Source organism: Ceratotherium simum, chromosome 8 (assembly GCF_057802395.1).
Source record: "Ceratotherium simum simum isolate JZ-2026a chromosome 8, ASM5780239v1, whole genome shotgun sequence".
Classification (NCBI taxonomy): domain Eukaryota; kingdom Metazoa; phylum Chordata; class Mammalia; order Perissodactyla; family Rhinocerotidae; genus Ceratotherium; species Ceratotherium simum.
In genome coordinates this window covers 61,492,267-61,520,030 of record NC_141907.1, presented here as the reverse complement: position 1 = coordinate 61,520,030, position 27,764 = coordinate 61,492,267, and the positions used below count along the sequence as shown (strand labels likewise).

Below are 27,764 nucleotides of genomic sequence, written 5' to 3'. Positions count from 1 at the left end.
GGGGAGATGGGTTCTATTTGTGATCCATGGAGCCTGACGCACCTCAGTGAAAGTTTAGCAGGAAGCTAGGTACATGGGGCTGATGTTTAGGGATGGTCTGGGATAGAGGTATGGATTTGAGAGGTGGGAAGTGATAGTTGAAAATGTGAGCATTGATTAAATCATCCAGGGAGCCTGTAAAGAGTGAGGAGAGCTGACATTTGAGACTAGAATACAAATAAAAATCGACATTTTAGGGATAGACAGAGAAAAATGAGCTCGAGAAGTAGACAGAATAAATAGTCAGAGAGGTAGGAGCAAATACAAGGGAGTTTGGCATTACTGAAGCCTGAGGAATAGAATTTTAGTCAGAGTGTGACTTGAGGAGACAGAGAGCCTTGCTGTTCTGGTAAGATAAGGGCTGGAAAGATGAAGGCATTGGAGACATCAGCATGAAAGGTGAGGATGCAAAAAGTGGTTTTAAGAGGAATTAAGGAGAAAATATGTAGTCTACTCTTGAGAGAAATCTGGATTAGAAGAAAAGAGATGTTGGGTTATAGTTAGAGGGATATAGGAGGTCAAAGGATGATGATGATGTTGATGAATTGCTTTGAGATTGCAAGAGAAGAAACGTCAGTATGTCTCTAGACTGAAAAGGAAAAGCTAGTAGAAAGGTTGAAAACACAGGAGAGATATGAGATGACAAATGGACGGAATCTTTGGGGGAGGAATCTCATGCACTGAGACTGGAGAGGCGGAGAGGGTTCTCTCATGTGATGGGTACACATTTTTTATGATGTGGGAGACAAAGTCCATAGGCAATTTGGTTTACCTGAGCTAATACTCTGCCTGAATCTCCTATTTCAGATTCCCTTTCCAATTTGTCAGCAAACAATTCACTCTCCTTCGCACCTGCTATCTGCATCCTGCAGAAACATTGCATTTACACTATGGGAAGTGGTACCTCAACCCAACATCATTTTGCTTTCCAGAATGCAGAGAAAGGTATGTGTTTCCCACCTCCCAAACTAGCCGTGGGTACCCCAAAGCCTACATTGCATACAGAGGGACTTCTCTGTATAGAAGCAAGAAACCATTATATTTCTCCTCAGGCAACTCCTGAAGATTAGCTTCTCCTCCTTCTGATGTGACCACCAGAATGTTCAGCTGAATATCTCGGGACTTGGTGAACCATACTTGACAGAACTAAAATTTATTCAAGGAATCATTGTTGTCCATTGGGGCTTATCCCAAACTACACACATGAATAAATGAAATAAGGTTGGGAAAAGAGGGCATGAAAGAGCATTCCAGGTAGAGGGTACAGCATGTACAAAGGTCATGAGGTAGGAAGAAGAGAGGCATATTCAAGGAACTGAATGGTCTGAAGTGAACAGGATGGAGGATGGCATGACATGAGGCTGCTGAGGTAGGCAGAGCCCAGATCACTCAGAGTCTTAAAGGATTTTAAACTTTATCCTAAAGGCATGAAGAACCATTAAAGACTTCAAAATAGGGAAATCTACAGTAAGATTTACATATTTAAAAGACTATCTGGCTTCTGTGGAGAAAGAACAGTTTAGAACTACTAAAGTCATCTAAGCAAGAGATGATGATGCCTTGGTCCAGAGTCGGTGGCAGTAGAGATGGTGAGAAGAGGGTGAATTCCAACAATAGTCAGAGGTGGAATTGACAGGGAAGGATGGGTCAAGAATGACCTCCTGGTTTCTGTCTAGCAAAACTGGTGCGATGATAATGCCAATTACTGACATAAAGGTAATGGAGGAGACTCAAGTTTGACTAGAGCGAAGATGATGAGTTTATGCACGCTGGGTTTGAGGAGCCGATGAGACGTGCAGGTGGGAGTGCTGAGTAGACAGTTGCATATTCATATCTGGATTTTGGAGGAGAGGTTGGGCTGGAGATATATGCATTTGGAAGGCATCAGAGTGTGGGTGGTTGTTGAAGCCATGGGAGTCACTGAAGCAGCCTAGAGTGAGAAAAGACAGATCAGAGACCAGGGCCTAGGACACAGCCATGAGGGACTCTGGGGCTTGAGCACAAGGTAGAAGAGGATGAGTCAGCACAGGAGGCTGAGGGGAGGCAGCCAGAGATGGAGGAGGAAGCAAGGGAAATGGTGACAGCACCTTGTTTTTTTGGGCCTAGGCATCCCTGTAACTCGTGGCTTCCTTACTTTCTAGTTTGGCAATGTGCCCAGACCAGGAATAGCTATTTCCCCAGAGTGGGGGTGCTCATTGCTACCAGATTGGTCATTATTTCTATATCTTCTCGGTGAACAGATCCAGAAAATATGTATTATTTAAAGGAAAAAAAACATCATGACCAATTTATATTTAGGACCACTATATTTTTACTTAACAACCTTTATATTTTATTTACATCTCTTTTCTCTTTATTAAAAATCTTTTTTCCCTAATGACCTTAAAATAGTAATGTTTACTTTATCCTAATATATATAAATAATAGTTTCAGAATAATAATAACAATACTATTATAAACAATATGATTACTGAAAACTCTAAGATTTCTTTGTAGTTCTTTTTGTCCTCAGATATATCCACCAGGGGTGTACAAAGTACTGAATTTTCAAGTCATTTGAAGTAACTCCTTTCTGGGTGGTTATGCGCTAACTTAGACAAGGTTAGATGCACTTTTAACTTTTGCTTTTGCTTTTTAGAGATTGATTTCTTTTTCATTTTGATTTAAGTTTGTTTTATAATTTTGTAAAACATTGATACAATTCCTGTTCCAGTTACCTATTGCTGTGTAACAAACTGTCCCCAAAATTGACATAAGACAACCATTTTATTCTGCTCATGATTTTCTAGGTCAGCACTTTGCAAAGGGCCCAGCCAGGTGGTTTGTCTGTCACTCTCAGGGCAGCTGAGGCTGGAGGCTCTGCTCCTAAGATGGGTTGTCACTCAGTATCTGGTGCCTTGGTGCCCCTTGGCCTGTCTCCCCACGTGTTTGCCCTGTTCTTAACAGCCAGGTGTACTTATAACTTGCCCCCCAGGATTTAGTCTACACAAGGCTTGAGCAAGCGGAAAGAGCCCAAGCATGCTGGATCTTGCTGTTGGGAAGGGAGAATAGGGTAGAGGGTCTCAAACTGTCCTGCATCTCAGAGTGCCCATCTCATTTAGAGGTAACCCAGGCCCCAGATACACGACTGAGAGGGATAAAAAAGGAGAAAGAGAGACATTGCCTGCTCTCCCTGCTCTAAGTAGCAGAGGCATGACAGAGGATATGAGCATGTCAAATTGGCAGCACTTGCCTTAAAATGCTTGAGGCAAGGTGTTAGCAAACAACATTTTCCTAAGAACTTGATGGCCATGATATTCCTCAGTGTTGCTTAAACTTCAGTGCAAGTAAGAATCATGCTTGGAGTTGTTAAACCTGCAGATCCTGGGTTCCCTGTAGAGATTCTGATGCTACAGGTCTAGGGTGAGGTCCAGAGATCTGTGTGTTTCCCACGAGTTCCTAGAGTCTGTAGCGCTTACTCTGGACGTTTCATTCACTGCCCTGATCGTGGATTTATAGAATTCAATTGGTAGAGCTTCAACCTCATCACCTATTATTTAGTAAGTGCCTTTGAGAAATACAGTATGACCTTTTTCTCATAGGAAAATTCAGTTTTGCTTAAATTCCTCCCAGGTTCTCTTTTCTTACTCTACAATCGTCTATCCTCTTAGGGAAATCAGCAAGAATTCTATTAGCTCTCTAATGTAGGCTAAATATATTAAACCAATCTGTCTACTGTTCACGAGGTTGCCCTGAGTGAACCTGCAGGGTTTCCTTTTTAATCCAGCTTTATCCACAAATACCCCATTCATCACTGGCAGCACATTTAGGCCCAGGAGCTTAAGAAGAATCTAGTTGTTTACTCGGAGAGCTGTCCTCTTCTCTGGCAGCAGTAGGTGACCACAGGTCCTAAAGCTCCTACAAAGAATTAAACCCACCCGTGCCATCCTGTGGTCCCTGCTCACCTAGCACAGGTCCTGGCAAAAGGAGAAGCCCACAGGCTGCCTGTGGATTTGATGGTCAGTGCAGTAATGGAAGTATTGTGATGGGCGTATCACTTAAAGCCTGAGGGAATATCATGAATGTGGGGACCCAGCAAGCAGTTATCAGCACCTGACATTATAGTATGTACTAATTTGTGTGTTTGTCTATTGTTTGTTTTCCCCAATCATCATCGAGTCCATCTCCCTTGCCAGATGAGGACGTTGAGGCCCAGGATGGTGACTTGCCTGACCACATCGTGGTCAAGGCAGCTCCAGGCCTAGAACCCAGGTCTCCTGACATCCAGTCTATTATTATACAATCACGTGTTGCGCTTAACAATAGGGATACTTTCTGAGAAATGCGTCACTAGGCGATTTCGTCATTGTGCGAACATCATAGTGTGTACTTATTCAAACCTAGATGGTAGAACCTTCTACACACCAAGGCTGTATGGTACTAGTCTGATGGGACCACCATCGTATATGCAAACCGTCGTTGACTGAAACGTTGTTATGCAGTGCATGACTGTAATATCAAAATGTCCTCCCCACCACGCCCTGCATTAACTCACTCTTCAAGGGTGCCGCATCCTTGCGGTCTCTCCAGTTTACATCTTCTCAGAATCCTGGCAGTCAACATTCCCATCTCCACACATATAAATGTGTTCATCAGTAAGTAGGAATTCCAATAAACCTCCAGCGATATTAGTATAACCACCAGGTAAGAATGGAGGTGGGGTGGGGGGCTGGAATGAGGAAAAGAGCACCCTGGGCAGCAGTAAGGCAAATCCTTCCTACGGGCAGCAATGGGTGGTGCTTTCCACACCATCTTGTCCTACATTACAGAGGAAGAGGGGCCTCCACCTCCCCACAGGCCCAGGGAGTCCCAGCTCACAGGCTTGCTTCTCTGTCTGTGTCACAGCCTTCAAGGCAGCGGCCCTGATCCAGAGATGGTACCGGCGCTACATGGCACGCCTGGAGATGAGGCGGCGGTGCACCTGGAGCATATTCCAGTCTGTAGAGTATGCTGGGCAGCAAGACCAGGTCAAGGTGTGGTGGGATGTGGGTCGGAGCTGCCTCTAGCTCTGCCTTCCAGCCCTTGGGCAGCAAGGCCCAGGTGCCCAGAAGGTGCAGCTGCTCTAGACCACTCCTGGGTTCTCTTTTCACTCATCTCTGAAGCCACGTCTTGTGTTCTTCTGCAGCTCCATGATTTCTTCAGCTACCTTATAGATCACTTCACTCCCAGCAGTCACAATGAGAGTAAGTATGAACTGCCACACAACACATCCCCCTGTCTCAGGGTCGTAGATGTCGGGGTGAGGTGGGAGATCCAGGGAGTGAGAACATGAATCCAGCGACTGCCAGGGAATGAGCCAAGAGGCTGACAAACGGCAGAGTGGAATTTTATTCTGGGTTCTCCCAGAAGCACGTGGGGAGACAAGAATTTGAGTGCAAGGAATTTATTTGTTAAATACAGGAAACATTGGGGGATGGGGATGAGGAAGGAGTGAGTTAGGGATTCAGGAAAGGGAGGGGAGCCAATAAAGTGTGGGCTACTAAGCCAGCAACTCAATGTGCCTGGGAAATACACATTCCTGGCAAAACACACCAGGAATGATCCCACCTGAAGGCAGCATGAACTGAAGTCTTTGTATGTCAGCTCCTGAGTGTCATTGGTTGAAGGCTGCTGGGAGGGGCCGGTGGGCAGGGTTGTTAATGCCACAGTATTTCCAGCCAGCTGACAGGGCCCTCCACGGACCCAGGAAGAAAGCCCTCAGGCTGGAGGCGCACAGGCAGGCAATTGGCGGTTGCTGCAGTGCACCGGAAGATGGAGGCATCTGCCGCTCTCACTAAGTGCAGCGGAAATGCCTGTGAACTTTTCCTCCACCACGGCTTTTCCCTTTCCTCCTGCTTACAAACCTTGTCCCCCAAATTTTCTGTACTTTCTAAGTTGATCTTTTAAAATAAAAGTAAAATGGAACTGATATAAAAACATAACCTCTTCCTCCTGCCCATCCTAATCTGTTGTCACTTTCCCTTTCCTATCTCCTCTCCGGTGTTGGAGCCAGTGCCAGACTGGCCAGGTCCCACTTGAAGAACAGTCCAGGGAAAGAGTTCTGTATGGCCTGTGGACTGCACGTCTGATCGTAAGCTGGCCCACCCTTTCTGTCTGACTAGGGGACTTCCTGAAGCGCATGTTCGCTGAGGAGAGATCCCTCCAGGACTCTGAGCTGGAGAGATGCAGTGACTATGAATCCATACAGGTACCAGACAGTTACACAGGGCCACGCCTCTCCTTCCCACTCCTTCCTGAGCACGCAACTGCCCTGGTGGAAGCCTTCAGACTGAAACAAGTAAGCCCACCCGGGGATCCTGGGTCCCCACCAACTCCACGGAATGTGTAGAGGGAGAGCAGACCCAACGCGGCAGCAATGGCACCATATTTAGGGTGTTCGTGTCATGGGTCCACTAGAGAGAGTCCACTCCCCCTTTGCTTAGCCAGGACCTTGTGGTTGATCAGCCAGCTTTTATGCTTTGAAAACTTCTCCTCCTAATCATGTGATCTCTCATTCACTCATCCTGCAGATAATTATTGAATGCCGCTATGTGCGGGCACTGTTCCGGGCAGTGGGGAAACAGCAGTGAACAAGACAGATACAAACCCCTGCCCTCGCGGGGCTGACAGTCTAGTAGGGAGACAGACAATAAATAAGTAAATTATGTAGTTTATTTGAAGGTGATGAGAGCTGTGGAAAAGAACAAACTAAGTTCTAGGCGGGAGAGATGGCAATTTTAAAGTAGTCTCAGAAGGGCTCACTGAAAAGGTGATTTCTGAGTGAAGGTTGAAGGTGGTGAGGGAATGTGCCATAGGGACGTCTGGGGAGGGCATTTCAGGCAGAGGGAACAAACGGAAAGGCCCTGAGACACGGCCTTGCCTGGACTGCTCAGGGAGCTCAGGAAGGCCGTTGTGGATGGAGAGGAGGGAGCCAGGGGAAGAGTACTAGGAGATGGAGGCAGGGACGTGAGTGGGTGGATTTTTATTCTTCCGAAAGAGATGGGAGACATTGGACATTGAGCACAGGAATGGTATAATCTGGCTTGCTTTTTAAAATTATCATTCTGGTTGCTGAATAGAGTATAAGGAGCAAGAGCAGAGGCAGGGAGACCATCAACAGACTACTGCAATAGTCCAGGCCAAAGAGGATAGTGTCTTGAAACGCTGGTGGTAGAGGCAGAGGTGGTGAGAAGTGGTCAGATGCTGGCTCTATGCCAGATTCCAACCGTTCCCCTCTTTCGTATGAAGATAATTCACTGCAGGAGGAGTTTGGATGATTTTCCAGGTAACGTCAGGATTACTCAGTACCATCAACATGCATGCACTTATTCATACTTCGCTGAGACAATCATGTGTTTCTCCCAAGCTAAAGGCAGGAAGGCTTTCATAGAGCAGAGAGGAAAGAGGAAATTAGTTCAATATTTGAGGGATGATGAAAAGCAGAAACAAGGGCAGAAGATGGGTGAAAAGGAAAGGATCTGTGCATGGGGTTCCAGGGGCAGTTTACTAGGGTCACTTTTGGGGTCTTGGGTGATTGGGGTCATTAGCAGTAAAGATGAGGCCCATCTTCCCTCATGAATATTGATGTTGTTTTGTTTGCTCCCTCCTCTTCCTCCTAGTAGCAGCTCCATGCTCGCTATGTCCTGAATCTTTTGCATGAAACCAGGAAACATCTGGTGCAACTGCCCAACATCAACCGGGTCTCCACCTGTTACAGCGAGGAGATCACAGTGTGTGGTAAGAGCTGGTTAGATACAGCCTTACATGCTAGACACACACAAGAAAACTGCCTGCGATGGGAGGGAGGCGGGGTTGGCAGGAGATGCGATGGCAACATGGGCAGGCCGGGTTCACTCCTTCACACTGATAGCATTTACATATCCGCTGCACGTTCACTTAAAGTCGAGCTGGTACAGTGAAGGAGAACTGCGGGGTGAGAGGGCCCAGCCTCTGCTCTATTTTCCCAAGCAATTCATATTTGACCCCAAACCCATGCTCTCCATTCAGAACAAAATCCCTACAAAAGCCAGAGTCTCCCTTGTTAGAAGACAGTTTATTTATTGTTCTTTGAGTAGGCCCCAATGTCTAGTGAATTACTCCTTCCATCCACACGTATTCTTCTCCCAGAAAGAAATCCTGTTAATGATGATTTTTTTCCTTCTTCTTACGTTTTCAGCGATATTTAAACATCCATTGTAGACTGACATCCCACACCTTAACTTAGGGGAGGCAGGGATTATAAATTGGCACTTCTAGGGCCACATGCAGCATGCAGATGGTCTTGTTTGCCCTGAAATGTTCTTGGATTTTTTTTTTTTTGCTCGGAAAGATTCACCCTGAGCTAACATCTGTTGCCGATCTTCCTTTTTTATTTTCCCCTCCAAAGCTCCAGTACGTAGTTGTATATTCTAGTTGTGAGTCCTTCTAGTTCTTCTATGTGAGCTGCTACCACAGCATGGCTACTAACAGATGAGTAGTGTGGTTCCGTGCTCGGGAACTGAACCTGGGCCACTGAAGCGGAGCACGCTGAACTTTAACCACTAGGCCATCAGGGCTGGCTCGAAATGTTCTTAAATTTTTTTCTTTTTGCTGATGAAGATTTGCCCTGAGCTAACATCTGTGCCAATCTTCCTCTATTTTTTTTTTATAACTTTATTTATTTATTTTTCCCCCCAAAGCCCCAGTAGATAGTTGTATGTCATAGCTGCACATCCTTCCAGTTGCTGTACATGGGACGTGGCCCCAGCATGACCAGAGAAGCGGTGCGTTGGTGCACGCCTGGGATCCGAACCTGGGCCGCCAGCAGCGGAGCGCAAGCACTCAACCGCTAAGCCATGGGGCCGGCCCCAATCTTCCTCTATTTTGTATGTGGGTTGCCACCACAGCGTGGCCACCGCCGAATGGTGTAGGTCTGCGCCCGGGAACCAAACCTGGGCCACTGAAGCAGAGGGTGCTGAACTTAACCACTAGGCCATGGGGCTGGCCCCTTAAATTTTTAAAATTGGTTTCCAACGTTTGAAAATTGGAGGATTTCATATTAAAATCCAGATTTCCAAATTCTTTTTGAAAAATCTCCTAACATTGGCCCATAAGTGAGCAGCAGCTTCCTACTGCAGATGGGGCAGAATCTCTCAGTTCTCATCTGGGTTTGCAACCCTGCACTATTCTGTCCCATCTTTGCTCCAGTAAAAATACAAGTCATCTACTATTTATGATATCATGTAGGAAAAATATTGTGCTTTCTGCTTTCAATATTAACTATCCCTGCAACAAGGGAAATGAATATTTATCCCTATCTTACATATGGAAAAATAAGTAACCGTAAGTTTCTTAACTTTGTCAGATTTTTCTGGGTATTTTCCTTTTTATAGTAAAAATGAGAAACAATGCTAAGGACCAATTGAAACTGATATTCTTTTTCTGTCTTTGTTAGGAGATTTACACGGCCAGTTGGATGACTTAATATTTATATTTTATAAGGTATGAATGTTCAAATTAAGTTCCTGTCTTGCTCTGAGGCTTAATTTAGAAGTTCAAATAGAGTATCTATTAAGTAAATGCTTAAATATTGCTTAGATTTTAAAAATATTATTTTTAAATAATATCTGCTACCATGTAGCAAATACATAATATAAAAGCCAGCACTGCATTATATTCTAGTATATTTTTGTAAACTGTTTAAAAAATACAAAATCTGAAGTTAATAAAGAGAAGGAATCATTATTTAGCAATTGATTTTCTTTTTTACAAATAAAAAAATTGTTATCAAAGCAACTGAAAGCTATTTTCATACTCATTTTTAGTTATAAAGTGTAGAGCATATAACAACATATATGAATATTCTATTAATGTAATATTACTTTATATATATATACTATACTTCCCAAAGCATTCTCCCCTGTATTGTCTTGTTTAATCCTGAGAATGAAAGGCAGCTATTGTTATCATTTCTAGTTAAAGATAGTGTGGCCAGAACTTAAAACCGGCCTTCAGACCACAAATTCAGTGCCCTTTGCACATACCACACGGCAACACTCTGGCTTGTATAAAGCATTTATTTTGATGAACATGTCATAACCTCAGCCTGGCTGGAAAGGAAATATAAGACCAATGGAAAATATTTCCATCTTTTACTGACATTTCGCATTTGGAGGAGAACCAGAAAGCACAGAATTGGTGTTAGATCTGATGTGACTGTCAAACGCACAGTGGCTTGACCTGATCTCCTATTCCCTTCCTTCGTTGCCTCTTCTTGGACTTGCCTCCTTGCTGGGAAGAATGGCCTCCCGTCACCAGAGCGGGCCTATGTGTTCAACGGCGACTTTGTGGATCGAGGCGAGGATTCACTAGAGATCCTGATGGTTCTTTTTGCCTTCATGTTGGTTTACCCAAAAGAGTTCCATCTTAACCGAGGCAACCATGAGGACCATATGGTGAACTTACGGTACAAACCAAAACATGCCTGGGTGTTTGATGTTTACCTGTTGTGATGATAAAAAGTTATTTCTTAAGAGGTTCTTATTTGTTAGATGACTTTTTAAAGTAGTTTTTCAATTTTATAAAGTGAAATACACAATATATAATATTTTAAGAAATTTTTTTAATATCCTACTATTCCAAGAAAACCATTAAATTTTTTTTCACATATCCATACTCTTTATCATATAAACAATAAAGGTTCACTGAAGAAAAAGTAAGAAATACAGATAAGCAAAAGGAAGAAAATTAAAATGTCCCCTAATTTCTCTACCCAGAGATAATGTTATAATTGTAAACATTTTGGCGATTATTCTTCAGTCTCCTTTCTATATATTTAAGTACATGTATATAAAATATGCATTTTTATAAAAATGCATTCATGCCACAACTATTGTTACTAAATTTAATATCTATTTTTGCTTCTAAATCTAGTTATGGCTTCACCAAGGAAGTGATGCATAAATATAAGGTACGCTGCCTTTATAAGCAAAAGTTTCTCTTAGTTCAGATAAGTGTCATTTGAAACTTAGTATGTTGTGAATATCATTTTTCAGACACATGGCAAGAAAATACTGAAAATACTGCAAGATGTTTTCTGCTGGCTTCCGCTGGCAACTCTGATTGATGAAAAAGTTCTGATTCTTCACGGTGGAGTGTCAGACAAGACTGACCTGGAACTTGTGGCTAAACTAGACAGGCACAAGGTACTGACTGAGTGATGAAACAGTGCAAATTTCACCACAACGCCCAGTTTCACTGCCACCATAAAATAAATGTCATCTTGCATGCTGACTCCAGTTGACTAATGAGGGCTGTTAAGTGAAGCCATTAAGTCAATAAAAGGAGAAGGATTGAGAATCCACAGCTAGGCTCAGGGAGCAAGTGCGCTGTGATCAGTTAGTGATGTTGCCATGGACACGATAGTGGGGAGTGGCAGCTACTGCTATCTACTTGCCATCCCTGATCTAGATAATTCTAATCATTACCCTTCAGTCACTGTCACCTGAAGAGATTCTATTCCCCAGGCAATTCAGATCATCGTCAATTAAACTCAACAAATGTGTATGGAGTGCCTACTTCATGCAGGGAAGATGCTATTGGCAGGAGCAAAGATGAAGATCAATTTCAATTAAACTCAACAACTATGTTTTAAGTGCTTACTATGTGCAAGGAAAGTGCTAGGCGAGATACTAAGATAACCAGAGATGATGCCTGCCCTAAAGGAATTTATAATAACCAGCAGGAGGAGGGGAGAGTGAGAGACAGAAGTATTATACTCCAATATTAATAAGTCTCTATTTTCTGTTTCATTTGGGAATAGAAACCTAGAAAGCAAAGATTCTATTTTCTTTTAATCATAGACTCTTACTCTTGAACAGTGTATTATGGTGTCTATACTCCAAGTGCCTATCACACACAGGAATCCCTACTACAACATCCTTGACAACATTTGCTGAGCAGTTCCAAAGACAGGGAACTCATTACCACACAAGTCAGTCTACTTCGGGCAAATCTAGTTGATATAAAAGTCTATGTGATATGAGACATAACTGAAAGAGCATGGCTTTAGAATCAGACAGACCTGGGTCTGAATCTCAGAACATGCAGTTCTTGGCTGGTATGGCAGCTTTGTTTTACTAGGTTGTCCAGGGACCAAGGCTTCTTATGTCTTCTTACTCTGCCATCCTTAGGGTGTCATTCCTGTGCTCTCATCTGCATAGCCCAACATGGCTCGCTACCATATCTGTGTTCCAAGCAATAGGATAGAGACAGCAATGGAGGAAAAATATTCCTGCCTGTTAAAGACACAGGAAGAAGTTGCACACATCCCTTCTGCTCTCATCCCGTTGTTCAGAATGTAGTTACATGACTACACCTCGCTGGAAGGGCGGATGGAAATGCAGTCTTCTTTCTGGTTGAGCATGTGCCCAGCACAAAAGTTGGGGTTTCCATTCCTATGACAGAGAAGGGGAAAACAGATTTAGGGGAATGGTACATCTCTGCTACACAGATATTGAAGTGTAGAAGGAAGTCCTTTTTTTCCTGAGTAGGTATGGTGAGTGGTTAACTGATGGCCTGTGAAGTCAGATAGAAATGGATAAAAATTCTGGTTCTGCTACTTATAGTTATGTGACTTTGAACAAATTATTTAAGTTATTATAACCTCAGTTTCTAAATCTATAAAATAGGGATATGAATAACTATGTCACAGGTGTTGTGAGGATTAAATAAAAATATATGTGCATGTGCCTTACAAAATTTGTAGTTGATGAGTGGAAATAGTATTAACTACATTTGGCTAAAGTGATAGAAAACTTGAAACAACAATGGCTTAATGTTTATTTCTTTCTTATGTAAATAAAAGCTGGAGACAAGCAGTCCAGGGCTAGTATAGTAACAACACAAAGTCATTAGGGATCCAGCCATTTGTGACAACATGGATGGACATTGAGGGCATTATGCAAAGTGAAATAAGTCAGAGGGAGAAGGTCAAATACCGTATGATTTCCTTCATTAAGCAGTAGATAATAACAACAATAAACAAACACATAGGGACAGAGATTGGATTGGTGGTTACCAGAGGGGAAGCGGGGAGGGAGGAGGGTGAACAGGATAATTCAGCACATGTGTGTGGTGATGGGTTGTAATTAGTATTTGGGTGGTGAACATGATGTAATCTATGCAGAAATAGAAGTATAATGATGTACACCTGAAATTTATACAATGTTATAAACCAATGTTACTGCAACAAACAAAAAATTAAAAATAAATAAATAAATAAATAAAATAAAATCCCCTTGACTGGGCCGGCCCCGTGGCTTAGCGGTTAAGTGCTTGCGCTCCGCTATTGGCGGCCCGGGTTCGGATCCTGGGCGCGCACCGACGCACCGGCTTGTCTGGCCATGCTGAGGCCGCGTCCCACATACAGCAACTAGAAGGATGTGCAACTATGACATACAACTATCTACTGGGGCTTTGGGGAAAAAAAGGAGGAGGATTGGCAATAGATGTTAGCTCAGAGCCGGTCTTCCTCAGCAAAAAAGAGGAGGATTAGCATGGATGTTAGCTCAGGGCTAATCTTCCTCACAAAAAAAAAAATAAAATCCCCTCAACTTCCCCATAATCTCAATCCTTTCATGTTCTTGATGGAGTGGGAACGGCCCAAGGGACCTAAAACCAGCTCTCAGTATTTCGTTTGTCAATTCCACATCTGTCACTTCATTTTTTTTTTCAACTCAAACATTCTGTTCAGCTGCATCTACGTCTGGAGGTAGAGATGGCAAGTCACGATGGAGCAGATCGTGTCATGGGAAGAATCACGTTTTAATTATGCAAACATGGGAGAAGTAGGAACTTTGGGAAAGAATGCTAAAGAGCAGTTTATTTTCTGTAGTTTAGCAAAGGCTAACTTCCCAACAGTTGGTCTGCAAAGCTCTGGGAAGGTGGTGTAGCAACTTGTAAAGTCCAGGGACCACTTGGGAGGGAAACACAGAGAGCCAGGGGCTCTGGAGTCAGATTTCTGGATTTAGCCCTGGTACAGTTTTAGCATCACGTGCCTCGGTTTTCTTATCTGTACAGTAAATGAGGGTGCTATCTCACAGGGGAGTGAGGGCTAATCAATTAATTCATGTAAAACAATAAATGAGGATGCTATCTCATAGGAGTGGCCTGAGAGTTAATCAATTAATTCATGTAAATACCCAGAGTAGCACCTATTTGGAAAGGGCTCAATACATATTAACACTAATATTCTCCTTTAGAATCAAAGTCAGGGATGCCTCTTGGAGCAGATAACAGCCTTAAAATAAAGTTATCTGAGGGTCGAAAGGGGTGGGACTGACGGTCCGGCCCTCACTGTGAGTTGGCCCTGAGGAGAGAAGGAGCTGGTGATTAGTCCATTCACATTTCGTGGCCTTTCACTCTCTATTCCCAGGGCTGGAACTGCCCAGAAGTCATTAGCACTTGTCCAAAGCTAGAGAGTAACTTCTGTTCTATTCTGTTCCATCTGGATTCCTCTTCAAATATCATTCAGGTCCTGCTGACCCTCTCTGAGTGTCTTTTTTTGTTCTTGCCCTAAGCCAGTCCCCAAGAGACAGGGCTTTCCTGTATCCTGTATGTCCTTAGGTCTATGTGCAGGAAGTTCTCATTCTTTGATTATGCAGTTGCAGAGTTCCCTTTGTGAACCAGACCTTTTATCATTGATATCCTTACGGACATCGTGTCCCTCAGTTTTCACTGTGGCACTCAGGCACCCCAGGAATAGCTGCTCTCTCTTTTTACCCGATGCCACAGGTCTGCTCTGTGGCCTGACCCTCTCTTTCCTATGATGAGAATTGTTTCCGCTTGTGTCTACATTCCCACCATGATGACTCTGAGTCAGTGAGAGGGACCATACTCAGTCCCTTTGGCAAAAAAGAGTATCTTCCTGATTAAGTTCACGCTGAAAAGAGGTGCCGCCTTCCCCTCCCCTGTCCTTCCTCAACAGGTAAGGTAACAGGTAGGATAGCACTTCCTGTAAAATGGCATTCAGTGCTGCCTCGCCCACAGCAAGCGTCAGGTTTTTCCTGTTCCAGCATTTCTCAACCACAGGCCGCGTTTCTCCTCCTTTCCTTTAGCATCTGTGGAACAACAGGAAAGTGAATGAAGGCTTGCTTTCCCGTGAGAGAGGTGTCCTTTCCCATCCCGATCTAAAAGACACAAGGCTCGTAGAGGAAACAGTGACCTAGCTTAGTATTTCTCAAATTATCTGTGGTGAAGGACCAGGTTTCATAAATTTCCAATTTGGCACAGATCAAAACATTTGTAAAATAAATATGAATTACTAAGAAAATGAAATACAAACAAAAAATACAAGCCCACTGATCATATGCTTGAATGTCATAGTAACATCAAATTGCTATAAACATTTCTAAGGGCTTACTCTCAGGTTCTGTGCTTATCTTGTCACGGGCCAGGAGCAAACCGTTCACAGACGAGTGTTTGTCGTGGACGCCAGCGAGGAGCACTGACCCGGATGCCAAAGTGCTGCTCAGAGAGGACCTACAGTTTCATTCCAGCATCTGTATCTTTTCTGGACGTTTTCAGATTGTTTCCGCCATGAGGTGCAAAATGAGAAAGGAGCATGAGAAGCAGGTGGAGAACGGAAAAGCCAACCAGACGGGCTCTGCAGGGAGACCCTGCCCGTGGTTTCTCCCCCAGAGCCACTCTCTCCCCTCTTCTCCCCTTCGCCTCAGCTCGCACAAGGCCCACAGAGCCGGCCGCTCCTCCAGCGTCCCCTGCAGCGTCCCCCTGGACCCCAAGGAGCTCTCGCGGCAGGTGCGGCGCTCTGTGGACCTGGAGCTCGAGAGGTGCCGGCAGCAAGCAGGCTTCCCAGTGATGGAGGAGCAGAAGGGGGAGCCCCTGCTCTTCTCATCAGAAGCAGACTCAGAGGCTGGGGAGCTGCTGCAGCCCACTCAGGAGGAGTGGAGGCAGGTGGGTTGTGGCGGGTGCTGCTTCCTAGGATGTGCCGCCATCAGGAGGGACCCAGGATTTTAAAAAACACGTCAAATCTCCTCCTTCCATATAAATTCAGGGTTTTTTTTTGCCCCTCTTTCTCTCTCTCCCTGGGGTTAGAACCTCCCAGAAAGATATTAGTTTTTGCCTAATGGCATCTATTTTAGAGTTTTATAAAGGATGGGAAGATGTAGCAGGTGGGTTCTATTGCCTGAATAAATTTGGTTTAGAGACCTAGCATCTTTGGGGTAGGAAGGTAGGCCACGATTTATTGGATGCTATTATATGTTTGTTTTTTGTTTGTTTTAATGTATCAGAAAGATGGCTGCCGTAGCTCAAGGCCAAAAGGGCTACCTCGGCAGCTTCTGTCCTCTTCTGTTCTCAGGCAACTAAAGGCTTTTCCAGAATCCAGAACTGTGTCACATGGCCCACCTAGCTGCAAGGGAGACTGGGAAAGCAAGGATTTAGGCACATTGCCACCTCAAACATGCAATCAGAGTTCTGTTAGCAAGGAAGAAGAAGGAGAACAGATACTGAGTAGGGACGCACAGAGCTTGCCGAATGGATGGCACATTTCATGGGGGCAAAACTGTGGCAGAGAGGCCCCTTAAAAGACAGTTGTAATCCAAGTGCGAGGTGATGATGATCTTATGTAGTAGTGTTAAGAGAACTACGTGAACTTGCTGGTATTCAACCATTTTGACCTATAAAAATGGCAATTTCTTATGGTTCATCCAATAAAGAAAAGGAAAGAATTCAGAATTATTTAAGAGCTAAAACTAGCAGAACTTGCTGATTGATTGGGTGGTGGGTGGTGAGGAATAGGCAGAGATACCACTAACTCTGAGGCTGGAAACTTCAGGTAGGTGGGTGGTGAGCTTAGTTCTCCCTGAGTTATCCATCTGGGCTTCAACATCAACTTAGAATCGACAGTTTAAAGTGCAAGTCTCTCCTTTTGCAAAATGTGACTCAATAATAATGTGCTGATATTTATAAATCAAATACACTTTTTTCCTTAAAAGTACATTTAGAAAGTATTAGGTGTCAACAACCAAAATACACCCAGTTATTTCAGATGAGTTTGTGAGCCTGGCAGTCAGTGTTTTCCTGAGGAGTAACAATAGAGTAAGATATGAATTGCTAGGAAAATTGTTCAGCTTCTCTGCAAATTCTTTAAAAAAATTCTAAAATTACTTTAAGAAATAAAATGTCTGGGGCTTTGTGAAAGCTGCACGAGACACTATCTTGTCAGTCCTGGGACTCGTGCCTCATCTTTGGGCAGACGTCTGGGAGCCTAGACCACTGGCGCTGACTGAAGAGAACTGGCTGTGATGAAAGCTCCTACCAGAGCAGCTCCCCTTTTATCTGCTTTATATATTGAGTTTTCACATAGATTTATTTTCCAAAAAGTAGGTATATACTTGTCCAACAATATGCGCTTACACCTGCTCATTTTGTGAGTAATAAAAAATTCTGGAATCTCAGGAGTCCAAAATATATTTGTATGTCAAATATTGATTGCATGGAAGTTTATTCACTTATTTTTATTTAAACATTTTAATCTTCCTCTTCCTCTCTTCATAGGAATGACTCTGAATGAATATCTGTCTAGTTTTTAGGAAAGAAACCATCTCTTGGTCTCTCCAGGTTGTAGACATACTGTGGAGTGATCCCATGGTCCAGGAGGGCTGCAAGGCCAACACTGTTCGAGGAGGAGGCTGCTATTTTGGGCCTAACGTGACAGAACAGTTGCTACAGAAGTACAACCTGCAGTTCCTGATCCGCTCACACGAGTGCAAAGCTGAAGGCTATGAATTCTGCCACAGCCGCAAGGTGGGGGGACCCTCTGCAGCGGCACAGGGTGGTCCGTATTGCTCCTCCCAGGCCTGGATGGGCCTCTTAGCCCATCTGTGCCTTGTATTTGCTATCCACTTGCTCAAAGCAACTAGGTCCTTTACAGTCATTAATTCTTCACTTTCGTAGCCTCTTTAAAACTCAAAATTTGATTGAGGCCACTGCTAACTAGTACCCTGAGAGAAGAGTAAGGGGCAGATATGGTCCCATTTTATGGATGGAAATATGGCCCTGTGTTTTCCCAGCCATGTCTCTGTTCTTTAAGTCATGTTGCTCACTGTCACATATTGCAAATAACACTAGAAGGTAACAGGATTTCTGCACTGTGCCCCAGGCAGGGATTCAAGATTTTTTGTCTTCTCAGGAGCTTAATTAATGTCCCGATTAATCTTTGGGCATCTCCAAATCCTACAATGTTTGCCTAGCCTAATGCCACTAGGATAAGACTATTCCTAGGAACACTAACTCTACAGGAGAATAGCAGGTTTCCATGCAAAAAAAAAAAAAACACAAAAAGATTGAGACCAACTAATGTAAGAAATGTTTTGTTAAACAGTTATACAAGTTTCCTTATTGTAGGACTTCTGAGAACCTTTAATTTCCTACATTCATTGTAAATTTCCAAGAAAAGCTACAGTGTCTAGCATTTCCCAATGTACTGACAATGGAAACTTTGTTCACAGAGCATCTCAGGAGGCACAACACTGTAGGAAACTGCTCTGAGGCCTCACACCAGCTTTAGTAACTGATTTGCCTGTGAGTCATAATGGCCATCCCTTTTTATTAGACCTAGTTTGCCTCTAAGTTGAACCAAATCAAGTGTTTTGTGTGACCCTGGCTATTTTGACTTGGGATAAAAATGTGGAGAAAACATATTGTGGATGTCCTATCAGAATTCAAGTTTTTTTTTTTAATTTTTTTTTTGTGAGGAGGATCGGCCCTGAGCTAACATCTGCCAATCCTCCTCTTTTCTTTTTTTTTGCTGAGGAAGACTGGCCCTGGGCTAACATCTATGCCCATCTTCCTCCACTTTATATGGGATGCCGCCACAGCATGGCCTGACAAGCGGTGCGTCGGTGCGCACCGGGATCTGAACCAGCGAACCCCGGGCCGCCGCAGCAGAGCACGCGCACTTAACCACTTGCGCCACCGGGCCAGCCCCTAGAATTCAAGTTTTTATTACTTGAGTCACTACTCCTGCGTTACTAGCATTAATGACTTTCAAAAAAGATCCACAGGTAATGTCAAGGAGGAATAGCAGCCCCTGAAATTGGGGTGGGCCCTGTAGGATGGAGGGTGAAGAGTTCGTCAGTGAACCTGAATGCCTGTCTCTCTCTTCTGTTTTGATTTAGGTGTTAACCATCTTTTCTGCCTCCAACTACTATGAAGTTGGCAGTAACCGAGGGGCCTATGTCAAACTGGGGCCGGACCTGACCCCGCACATTGTGCAGTATCAAGCTAACGAGGCGACCCACACGCTAACTATGAGGCAAAGGCAAGATTTTTCAAAGAATGATTTTACGAAAAACAGAATTATAGTATTTATAGGACCTTTGATGTGGCAAATGTCATTACATTTATCCAAATTCTAAGTGAGAATTCAGAATTTAGCTATGTCAGAAGTGAGGTCTAGAATAGACGCTATAGCAGGGGTCTCTTCCTTCTCCACACACTCTAAAATCTCTACCTACCCATCATTAATGAAAGCAACAAATTCATTTCCTGCAGAAGTTATTCTCAATGGGCGCATCTTCTATAAAGTCCATATACTAGGCCACTAAGTCTTTTAAGGGTCCCTCCTCTGTTTTCTCTCATCATTAAAGGGTGTGTGTTACCCGTAAACCACAGTCAAAGGTTCTTTCACTATCTGGGGATTTGGCAGATGGATTTCAGTGCACACATTTGTTAACAAGGCCCTATCTTCCTGGGAAGGAAGAGTATAATATTACTTAAATGGCTTCTGTTGAGACAATTCTAGTTCTAACCTTAGTCAAGAGCTTACCACACACTAAATGTTATTATAAAGAATTTGTGTATAGTGTCTCACAATGAGTTCATGAAATACCCCGTGTTACTAATTTCAGTTTTATAGATGAGATCCTTAGGAACAGAGTTAAATCAGCTGGCTCATGGTGACACTGCTAATAAGTGGTGAAGGCAGGCCTTGACCCGGGCAGTCTTATTTCAGAACTCGCACACTTCACGACTCTACCATACTACCTCCCACGGAAAAGAGGGCCCCAGAGTATACAAGCTGCTAACAGATTCAGTTTTAGTGCTATTGGGCAAGGTTCTTTAATCATCAGATGAACTAAATTAGAAATCAAAACAAAGTTAGTGTAAATCCAGTGAAAAGAGAGCATATTAATATTGAACATCTGCTTTGTGTGAGAGCTATAAAAGTGCATTATTTTAAATCACTCTTGAGTTATTAAACACTCAAGTTATTAAAAAATCAAGGCCAGCATCACCCAAAAAGAAATATTATGTAAAAGCTACCATGCAGCAGAATCATCTGTGGAGCTTTATAAAAAATCAGCCATCTCAGCCTCACCCCACTCCTATCAAATTAGAGTCTCCAGGGGTGGGCCCCAGGCACCTGAATGCCATGACTCCATATGATTTAGGTGTGGTCACTACAAAAGGAATTACTGTAGGGAATCCTATAAATAATACATTGTAATAACATAATTAAGGAGCACTCAGCTCTTAGAAATATTCATTGATTGCATTAAAGCAAGTACAACATCACCTAATTTACCTAGAAGTCACTTGTCCAACAACCTCAACTATTTGGAGCACAATGGAGAGCTTAGAAATAAGAGGGGAAGTGTCTCCAACCAACTGTAATTGATGTCTCAATGTCCATAAATTCAAGATCTCATGTTTTTCTTAGAGGTACCCTTGGTCAGAATCCATTTACTTTCGGTTTAAATCCACATCTCACAGTAGTAGTTTACTGGAGTCCACCTGTCAAGATTGATTCCTGGCCTCACCCCTTATTAGCTCTGTGACTTTGGGTTAGTTACTTACTCTGTAATGGGCATAATAGTCATTCCTACCTCAGTCGGTGTTGGAGGATTAATGAGATGATCCATGCAGAGCTCTGCATTTAGTAAGTGCTCAATATGTGCTGCTTGATGCAGGGACAGAGAGCCGTGTACACCCAGATAGCTCCCAAGAGTGTCACCATACTACATCCCTGCATGATAACGATCAATGACTACAATTTACCAGGAAATAGTTTAAATGCTTTGCCAAACTAGTGGTTCTTAAACTTTTTGGGAGTACCATACTTCTTTTAGCCTCTGATAAAACAATAAACTCCGGAAAAAGTACATGTACTCGCAAACCCATGAAGTTTGCGCTGAATTTTAGGGGGTTCGCATTTACCTAGGAGTCTAGAGAGCCCACTTAAGGACTATTACGGTAAACACCTTAAACTGCAAGGAATATTTTCATCCAACATGGTTAAAATGGTGGTGTTTTCATTGTTGTTGTTTTAGCCCTTGACAAGACAGGTTGTCTGGTCATTATTTATAGAATGGCTGGTTCCTCAATGAGACAGGACAAAGTACGTATTTACCTCTTATCTCTTTTTATATTCTTCATTCAACTACAGATATTTATCAAACACTGAATTTGGGCCAAGTGCTGTGCCAGCATTACTCTATTTGACCCAATAAGAATAAGAAAACTAAATTAGTGTTATTTTGTTATTTATAAATCTTGCCTTGTGACTGTTTAACATAATACTAAATTAAAGGAAACGTATGATTGTGATAACAGAAATCATTTGTTGAGTGCTTTCTAGGTGCCAGGCTTTCTTCTAAGTGCTTTACATAAATTTTCTTATTTAATCTTTACAATAATCCTATGACATAGGTACCATTTTAATCCTTATTTTGCAGATGAGGAAATTGAGATACAGCTCAGTTAGATAATTTTGCCACAAATGTGGTCTTTCTCGGGGCCAACCCCGTGGTGTAGTGGTTAAGTGTGTGTGCTCTGCTGCTGGCGGCCCGGGTTCGGACCCTGGGCGCGCACCGACGCACCGCTTGTCAGGCCATGCTGTGGCGGCATCCCACATAAAGTGGAGGAAGATCGGCACGGATGTTAGCTCAGGGCCAGTCTTCTTCAGCAAAAATAGGAGGATTGGCATGGATGTTAGCTCAGGGCTGATCTTCCTCACAAAAAAAAAAACAAAAAAAACCAAAAAAAGGTGGTCTTTCTCTAGAACTTCTTCTCTATCCACTATCCTGTACTGGGAAGGACAGCAGCATTCCCCAAACAGACCCCATTTGTGCACAACAGAGAGAAGTGGGCGAGCACTGGGGAGAAATAAGAGATGGAGTTTTCCCTCAAAAACTGAGCTCTTGGGAGGTTGAGACATTAAGGAAGAGAGAAGAGAAATGTAGTAAAAACCCATGACTATTTATTCTCTACTAATTTTTAAAAATGTTCCTTTTCATTTCCTGTCCCAGGATTAGCAGAGTAGAGGAGTCAGCTCTGAGATCTCTGCGGGAAAAGTTATTTGCTCATTCCTCAGATCTTCTTGGTGAATTTAAGAAGCATGATAAGGATAAAACTGGTAAGACTAGGCAGGTAAAATATTCATAGAGGAAGGAAGCTGGCCAGAAATTCTGTCTCACACTAGTTAGCAAATAAATATTTGCTGAATGCATGAATGACCAAAAGACCTCTTTGACTACTTCTTCCATTTTATTCAACTTAATGTCCCAGTTATCTTTTTAAATTTTTAAATTCCAAGCTTTTAACAGAATATGAACTTGGTAAACATAGATGGAGATGGTGAAAAGAAATGGAGTCAAGGGAAGGGTGACAAGACCGGAACAAAGCAAAAAGAAAGCAACAGGTAGGGCAGGTTACAAGAGCGTATCCAAGATTAGCAAAACACCAATGATTTGGCTTCTTGTTGTTGTTGAGTGAGTGGCTTATCTGTTCCGTGTTCTATCATCCAAGCTAGAAACTTTGTCTTTTCTCAACCCAGTGGAATGTCTACTGGACATTGACTACATGTAGCCCTATTTAAAAATAGCAATAACAGTCATAAAATCATATCAATAACTTTTCATACACATATAAACAACCAATGCTGTATATGTATACTGTTTCATGATATTATTTATGAGTCTTGTATGACTTCCAGTAGTATTGCCAGATTTAGCAAATAAAAACAGGATGCCTAATTAAATTTGAATTATAGACAGACAACAAATAATTTTTAAATGTAAGTATGTCCCATGCAATATTTGGGACTTAACTTATACTTCATGGTCTGTCTGAAATTCAAATTTAACTGAGCATCCTGTATTTTATCTGGCAACTCTGCTTTCCAGCCAGCTCTACCATGACAAATAAAAATAGGGACAGTGCCCATTATTTCTATTACCTACAGATAGTGAGAGGAATGTCAGGATAAGAAGGTATGCACTGTTGGGGAGGAAACTAGACTTATAGGTGACAAGTCAACAAGCGAGCTCTTTCCTGTAGGTTTGATCCCCCTGAGTGACTGGGCAGCTGCCGTGGAGTCTGTGTTGCATCTGGGACTGCCATGGCGGATGTTGAGGCCGCAGCTGGTGAACAGCTCAACAGATAACGTGCTGGAGTACAAGTCCTGGCTGGAGGACTTGGCCAAAGAACAACCGAGCCATGAGGTAATGGTGTGAAAATGGTGGGTGAGGGCAAATTGTGGATCATGAAGCTCCTTAAGGAGAACTTTGAATCAGAAACAACCAAATATTGAGAACCCAAAAGGGAAGAATGAGAAAAGGGAACAACTATTTATAGAGTTCCTATTTGTCAGACTTTGTGTTAAGTGATTTACATACGTTGTTTCAGTTTATGCTTAAAATCACCCCAAGAGGTAGGTATTAACAGCACCATTATACCCATGAAGACATTGCTCACAGAGGTTAAGTGACCTGCCTGGAATTATAGAGCTTCTAAGTTATAGAACTAGGACTCAAACCCAGGTCTGTCTGACTTCGTTGACACCATGCTTCTTTCTCCACTGAAAAAGGTATTTATTCAAGAAATACTTATTGAATGTATAATGTATGTGAAGCCTGGGGCTAGGTGCTTTTCTCTAAAAACAGCTTTATTGCAATATAATTAATATACCATATAATTCACCTATTTAAAGTGTACAATTCAGTGGTTTTTAATGTATTTGAGATATGTGCAGCCATCACCATAGTCAGTTTTAGAACATTCTCATCATGGGCTAGGTATTTCTTTTTTTGTGTGTGAGGAAGATCAGCACTGAGCTAACATCCATGCTAATCCTCCTCTTTTTGCTGAGGAAGACTGGCTCTGAGCTAACATAGCTATTTCTTAAACCATTAGATTATTTGGTAGGCTGAAGGGGGATGGGGGTGGAGGGATGGTAAAACATCCTCAGGTTTTTTCAAGACTGTTTATTGTCGGGATTGATTGTGTGTTAGTTATATATTAGGACAAGCCTAAACATAAGATATAGAGGGAAAATGAGTTTTTTTCTTGCAGAACATACAGTCAAGTTTGCTGGAAACACTGTATCGAAACCGATCCAACCTGGAGACCATTTTTAGGATCATAGACAGTGATCACTCAGGTAAAGCCACTCATTATCCTATCACCTCTGACACATAGTGAGTATTTTACCTCCCATCCTTTGGTCTCCTCCCTGATTATTTAGCTCTTTACTCAAGCACTTTGAGAGGAAAGCAAGTAATGGCAATGCTTATAAATTGTGGAAACTAGAAAAGTACTTGAGCAACACCAGTAGTCTGTATAGAAGAGGGTTGGGCAGAGAAAAGTGAAGATAAACTGAAAGAGAACTTTTTACAGGAAGAATAATTATTAGTAGATGTGATATTCTTTATAGTTCTATCAAAGATAGACACAAAGTAACAAAGAATGCCTAGAACAGAAAGGCTTTTTCAATTTTACTCCCAAAGTATTTTTAAAAAAACCCTTTTATTTTGAAATAATTATAGAGTCACAGAAAGTCACAAAAAATGTGCAGAGAGGTCCTATATACCCTCACTCTGTTCCCTCAGTGCTCCAAAGTCCTTTTCAATGTTATTACTCTCTTATTTTCTTGAGGTATAATCACATACCATATAATTTACCCATTTAAAACGTTCATTCCGTTCAGTGGTTTTTAGTATATTCGCAAGGATGTGTAACCATCATCTCTATCTAATTTTAGAACATTTCCATCACCCTAAAAAGAAACCCATACCCATTAGTAGTCACTCCCCATTCCCTGTCCCTTCTCCACCAGCCCCTGGCAACCATTAATCTGTTTTCTGTCTCTATGGATTTCCCTATTCTGTACATTTTATATAAATGGAATTATATGATATATGGCTTTGGTGTCTGGCTTCTTTGACTTAGCATAATGTTTTCAAGGGTTATCCATGTTGTAGCATGTATCAGTTTTTTATTCCTTTTTATAGTGGGTAATATTCCATTGTGTGGTTAAACCACATTTGTTTATCTGTTCATTAGTTGATAGACATTTGGATTGTTTCCACTTTTTGCCTATTATGAATAATGCTGCTATGAACGTCATGTACAACTTTTTGTGTGAACACATGTTTTCAGTTCTCTTGGATGTATTCCTAGGAGTGCAATTTCTGGATCATATGGTAAAACTATGTTTAACTTTTGAGGAACAGCCAAACTGTTTTCCACAGTGGCTAGACCATTTTACATCTCTACCACCAATGTATGAGGGTTCCAATTTCTCCACATCCTCATCGAAACTTATTGGTTTTCCTTTTTTTAAAATAGCTATCCTACTGGATGTGAAGTATCTCATTATGGTTTTGAAGGAAATTTGGTTTAAGGAAATTTGCATTTCCTTAATAACTAGTGATGTTGAGTATCTTTCATTTGCTTATTTGAAATTTTTATATCTTCTTTAGAGAAATGTCTATTCAAACCCTTTGTCCATCTTTTAATTGGGTTATGTGTCTTTTTATCGTTGAGTTGTAAGAGTTCTTTATATATTCTGGATACTAGACCATTATCAGATATATGATTTGCAAATATTTTCTCTGATTTTATGAATTGTTTTTTCACTTTCTTCGTAGTGTCCTTTGATGCACAAAAGTTTTTAGTTTAGGAAATTCCATTTTATCTTTTTTCTTTTGTTGTTTGTGCTTTTGGTGTCGTATCTAAAAAAGATATAAATAAATAAATAAGGGCCCTCAAAAAAGAGGAAGATTGGCAATAGATGTTAGCTCAGGGCGAAACTTCCTCAGCAAAAATAAATAAATAAATAAGTTATATAATCCAAGGTCACAAAGATTTACACCTATGTATTCTTCTGAGAGTTTTCCAGTTCTAGCTCTTACAGTTAGGTCTTTGATCCATTTTGAACTAGTTTTTGTTTGTAGTGCAAGGTAGGGGTCTAGTTTTGTTCTTTTGCATGGGGATATCCAGTTGTTCCCTACTATCCGTTGAAAAAACTATTCTTTCCCCATTGAATGGTCTTGGAACCCTTGTAAAAAAATCAATTGACCATAGATGTATAGGTCCAAAGGCTTCTTATAAGCAGAATATATTAGTGTATGTTTGGGATGATTTAATGTAGGGTTTCTCAACAGTGGTGTTATTGACATTTTGGCCTGAATAATTCTTTGTTTTGGAGTCCATCCCATGTATTATAGATGTTCAGCAGCATCCTTGGTCTTTACCTACTAGATGCCTGTAACACCCCCCAGCCCCACTTTGATTTGTCATGACAATCAAAAATGTCTCCGGACATTGCCAAATGTCCCCCAGAGATAGGGGAGCAAAATTGCTCCCAACTGGGAACCACTAGTGATCCAGTGGCTTTGTGCCATTCCCTTGGGGGTTTAAACTAGATACTAGGCTTTGGGTCCCTTTGTCTGTTTAACAGTAGGGAGCAGGTGTCCTTGCAAGAATGACAGAGGAAATGAACATCGAAAACTAGACTGACTCACTGAAGTGACTTCCTCTCTCTGGTAAGGGTTCATCTCACTGGATGAATTCAGGCAGACTTGGAAGCTGTTCAGCTCTCATATGAAGATTGACATCACAGACGACTGTATCTGTGACCTTGCTCGGAGCATTGACTTCAACAAGGATGGCCACATCGACATCAATGAGTTCCTGGAGGCCTTCCGCCTTGTGGAGCAATCCTGCTCAGAGGGCAATGCCTCAGATTACCCACAAGCCACAGACACTAACAGTGGCTACAGCAGGCCAGATGCACACTAAGGACAGCCTGGTCTCCATCGTCCAAGGTGCCTCAGAAGCAATGCCGAGCTCGTCGTTGGAATATCTCCCTCATTCTTCATAGATTTGTGGATCTTTATGCTAAGCATTTGCCTACAAATATGCATCACGCTCACCTGTGTATTTGGGAGTACGGGGTGGGGTTAGTGTGTGTGTGTTTGTGTGTGCATGTATTTTTAAATCTATAGACATCCTAGCCTCATCTCAGAATTTTCACAACGTAGGGTCCAGGCATAAGTATTTTTTAATTCTGAAGTCAACCCCAGTTATGAATCACTGATAATTCAACCCCTCATTGTTTTCATTTTATATCTTTTATTTATTGTTTTTAAAATGTCATATTAGTAAAGGAAAATTATGAAAAATTATTTATGTAATCCCATGACCCAAATGTATAGATTCTTTTCATTATTTACTTTTTCTTGTTATAAATATAGTGTTTATATAATTTAATGTTCTGCATTTTTTTAAATAAATTCATATCTAATTGTAAACACTTTCCTATGTTGCTACATAGTCTTCATGATTATTAGTTTAATGGCTGCATAATTTTCTTTCAGATGGGTGCACTCTAATCTCTTCAGCCATTCTCCAATTGTTAAACA

At 42.1% G+C, this 27,764-nt stretch overlaps 1 protein-coding gene across 1 annotated transcript; it reads left to right on the top strand.

The window, feature by feature from the left end:
• Window positions 1–929: 929 nt before the first annotated feature.
• PPEF2 (protein phosphatase with EF-hand domain 2) lies at window positions 930–27,586 on the top strand. The gene is made up of 16 exons (XM_004430843.3): window positions 930–984; window positions 4,924–5,051; window positions 5,204–5,261; window positions 6,180–6,355; window positions 7,680–7,794; window positions 9,491–9,537; window positions 10,335–10,501; window positions 10,969–11,005; window positions 11,091–11,240; window positions 15,622–16,008; window positions 17,677–17,862; window positions 19,236–19,378; window positions 22,368–22,474; window positions 23,398–23,561; window positions 24,412–24,499; window positions 26,891–27,586. Exons 1-16 carry the CDS (start codon window positions 930–932, stop codon window positions 27,139–27,141), a joined length of 2,259 nt encoding a protein of 752 aa, XP_004430900.1. The 3' UTR covers window positions 27,142–27,586.
• The last annotated feature ends 178 nt before the right edge of the window (window positions 27,587–27,764 follow it).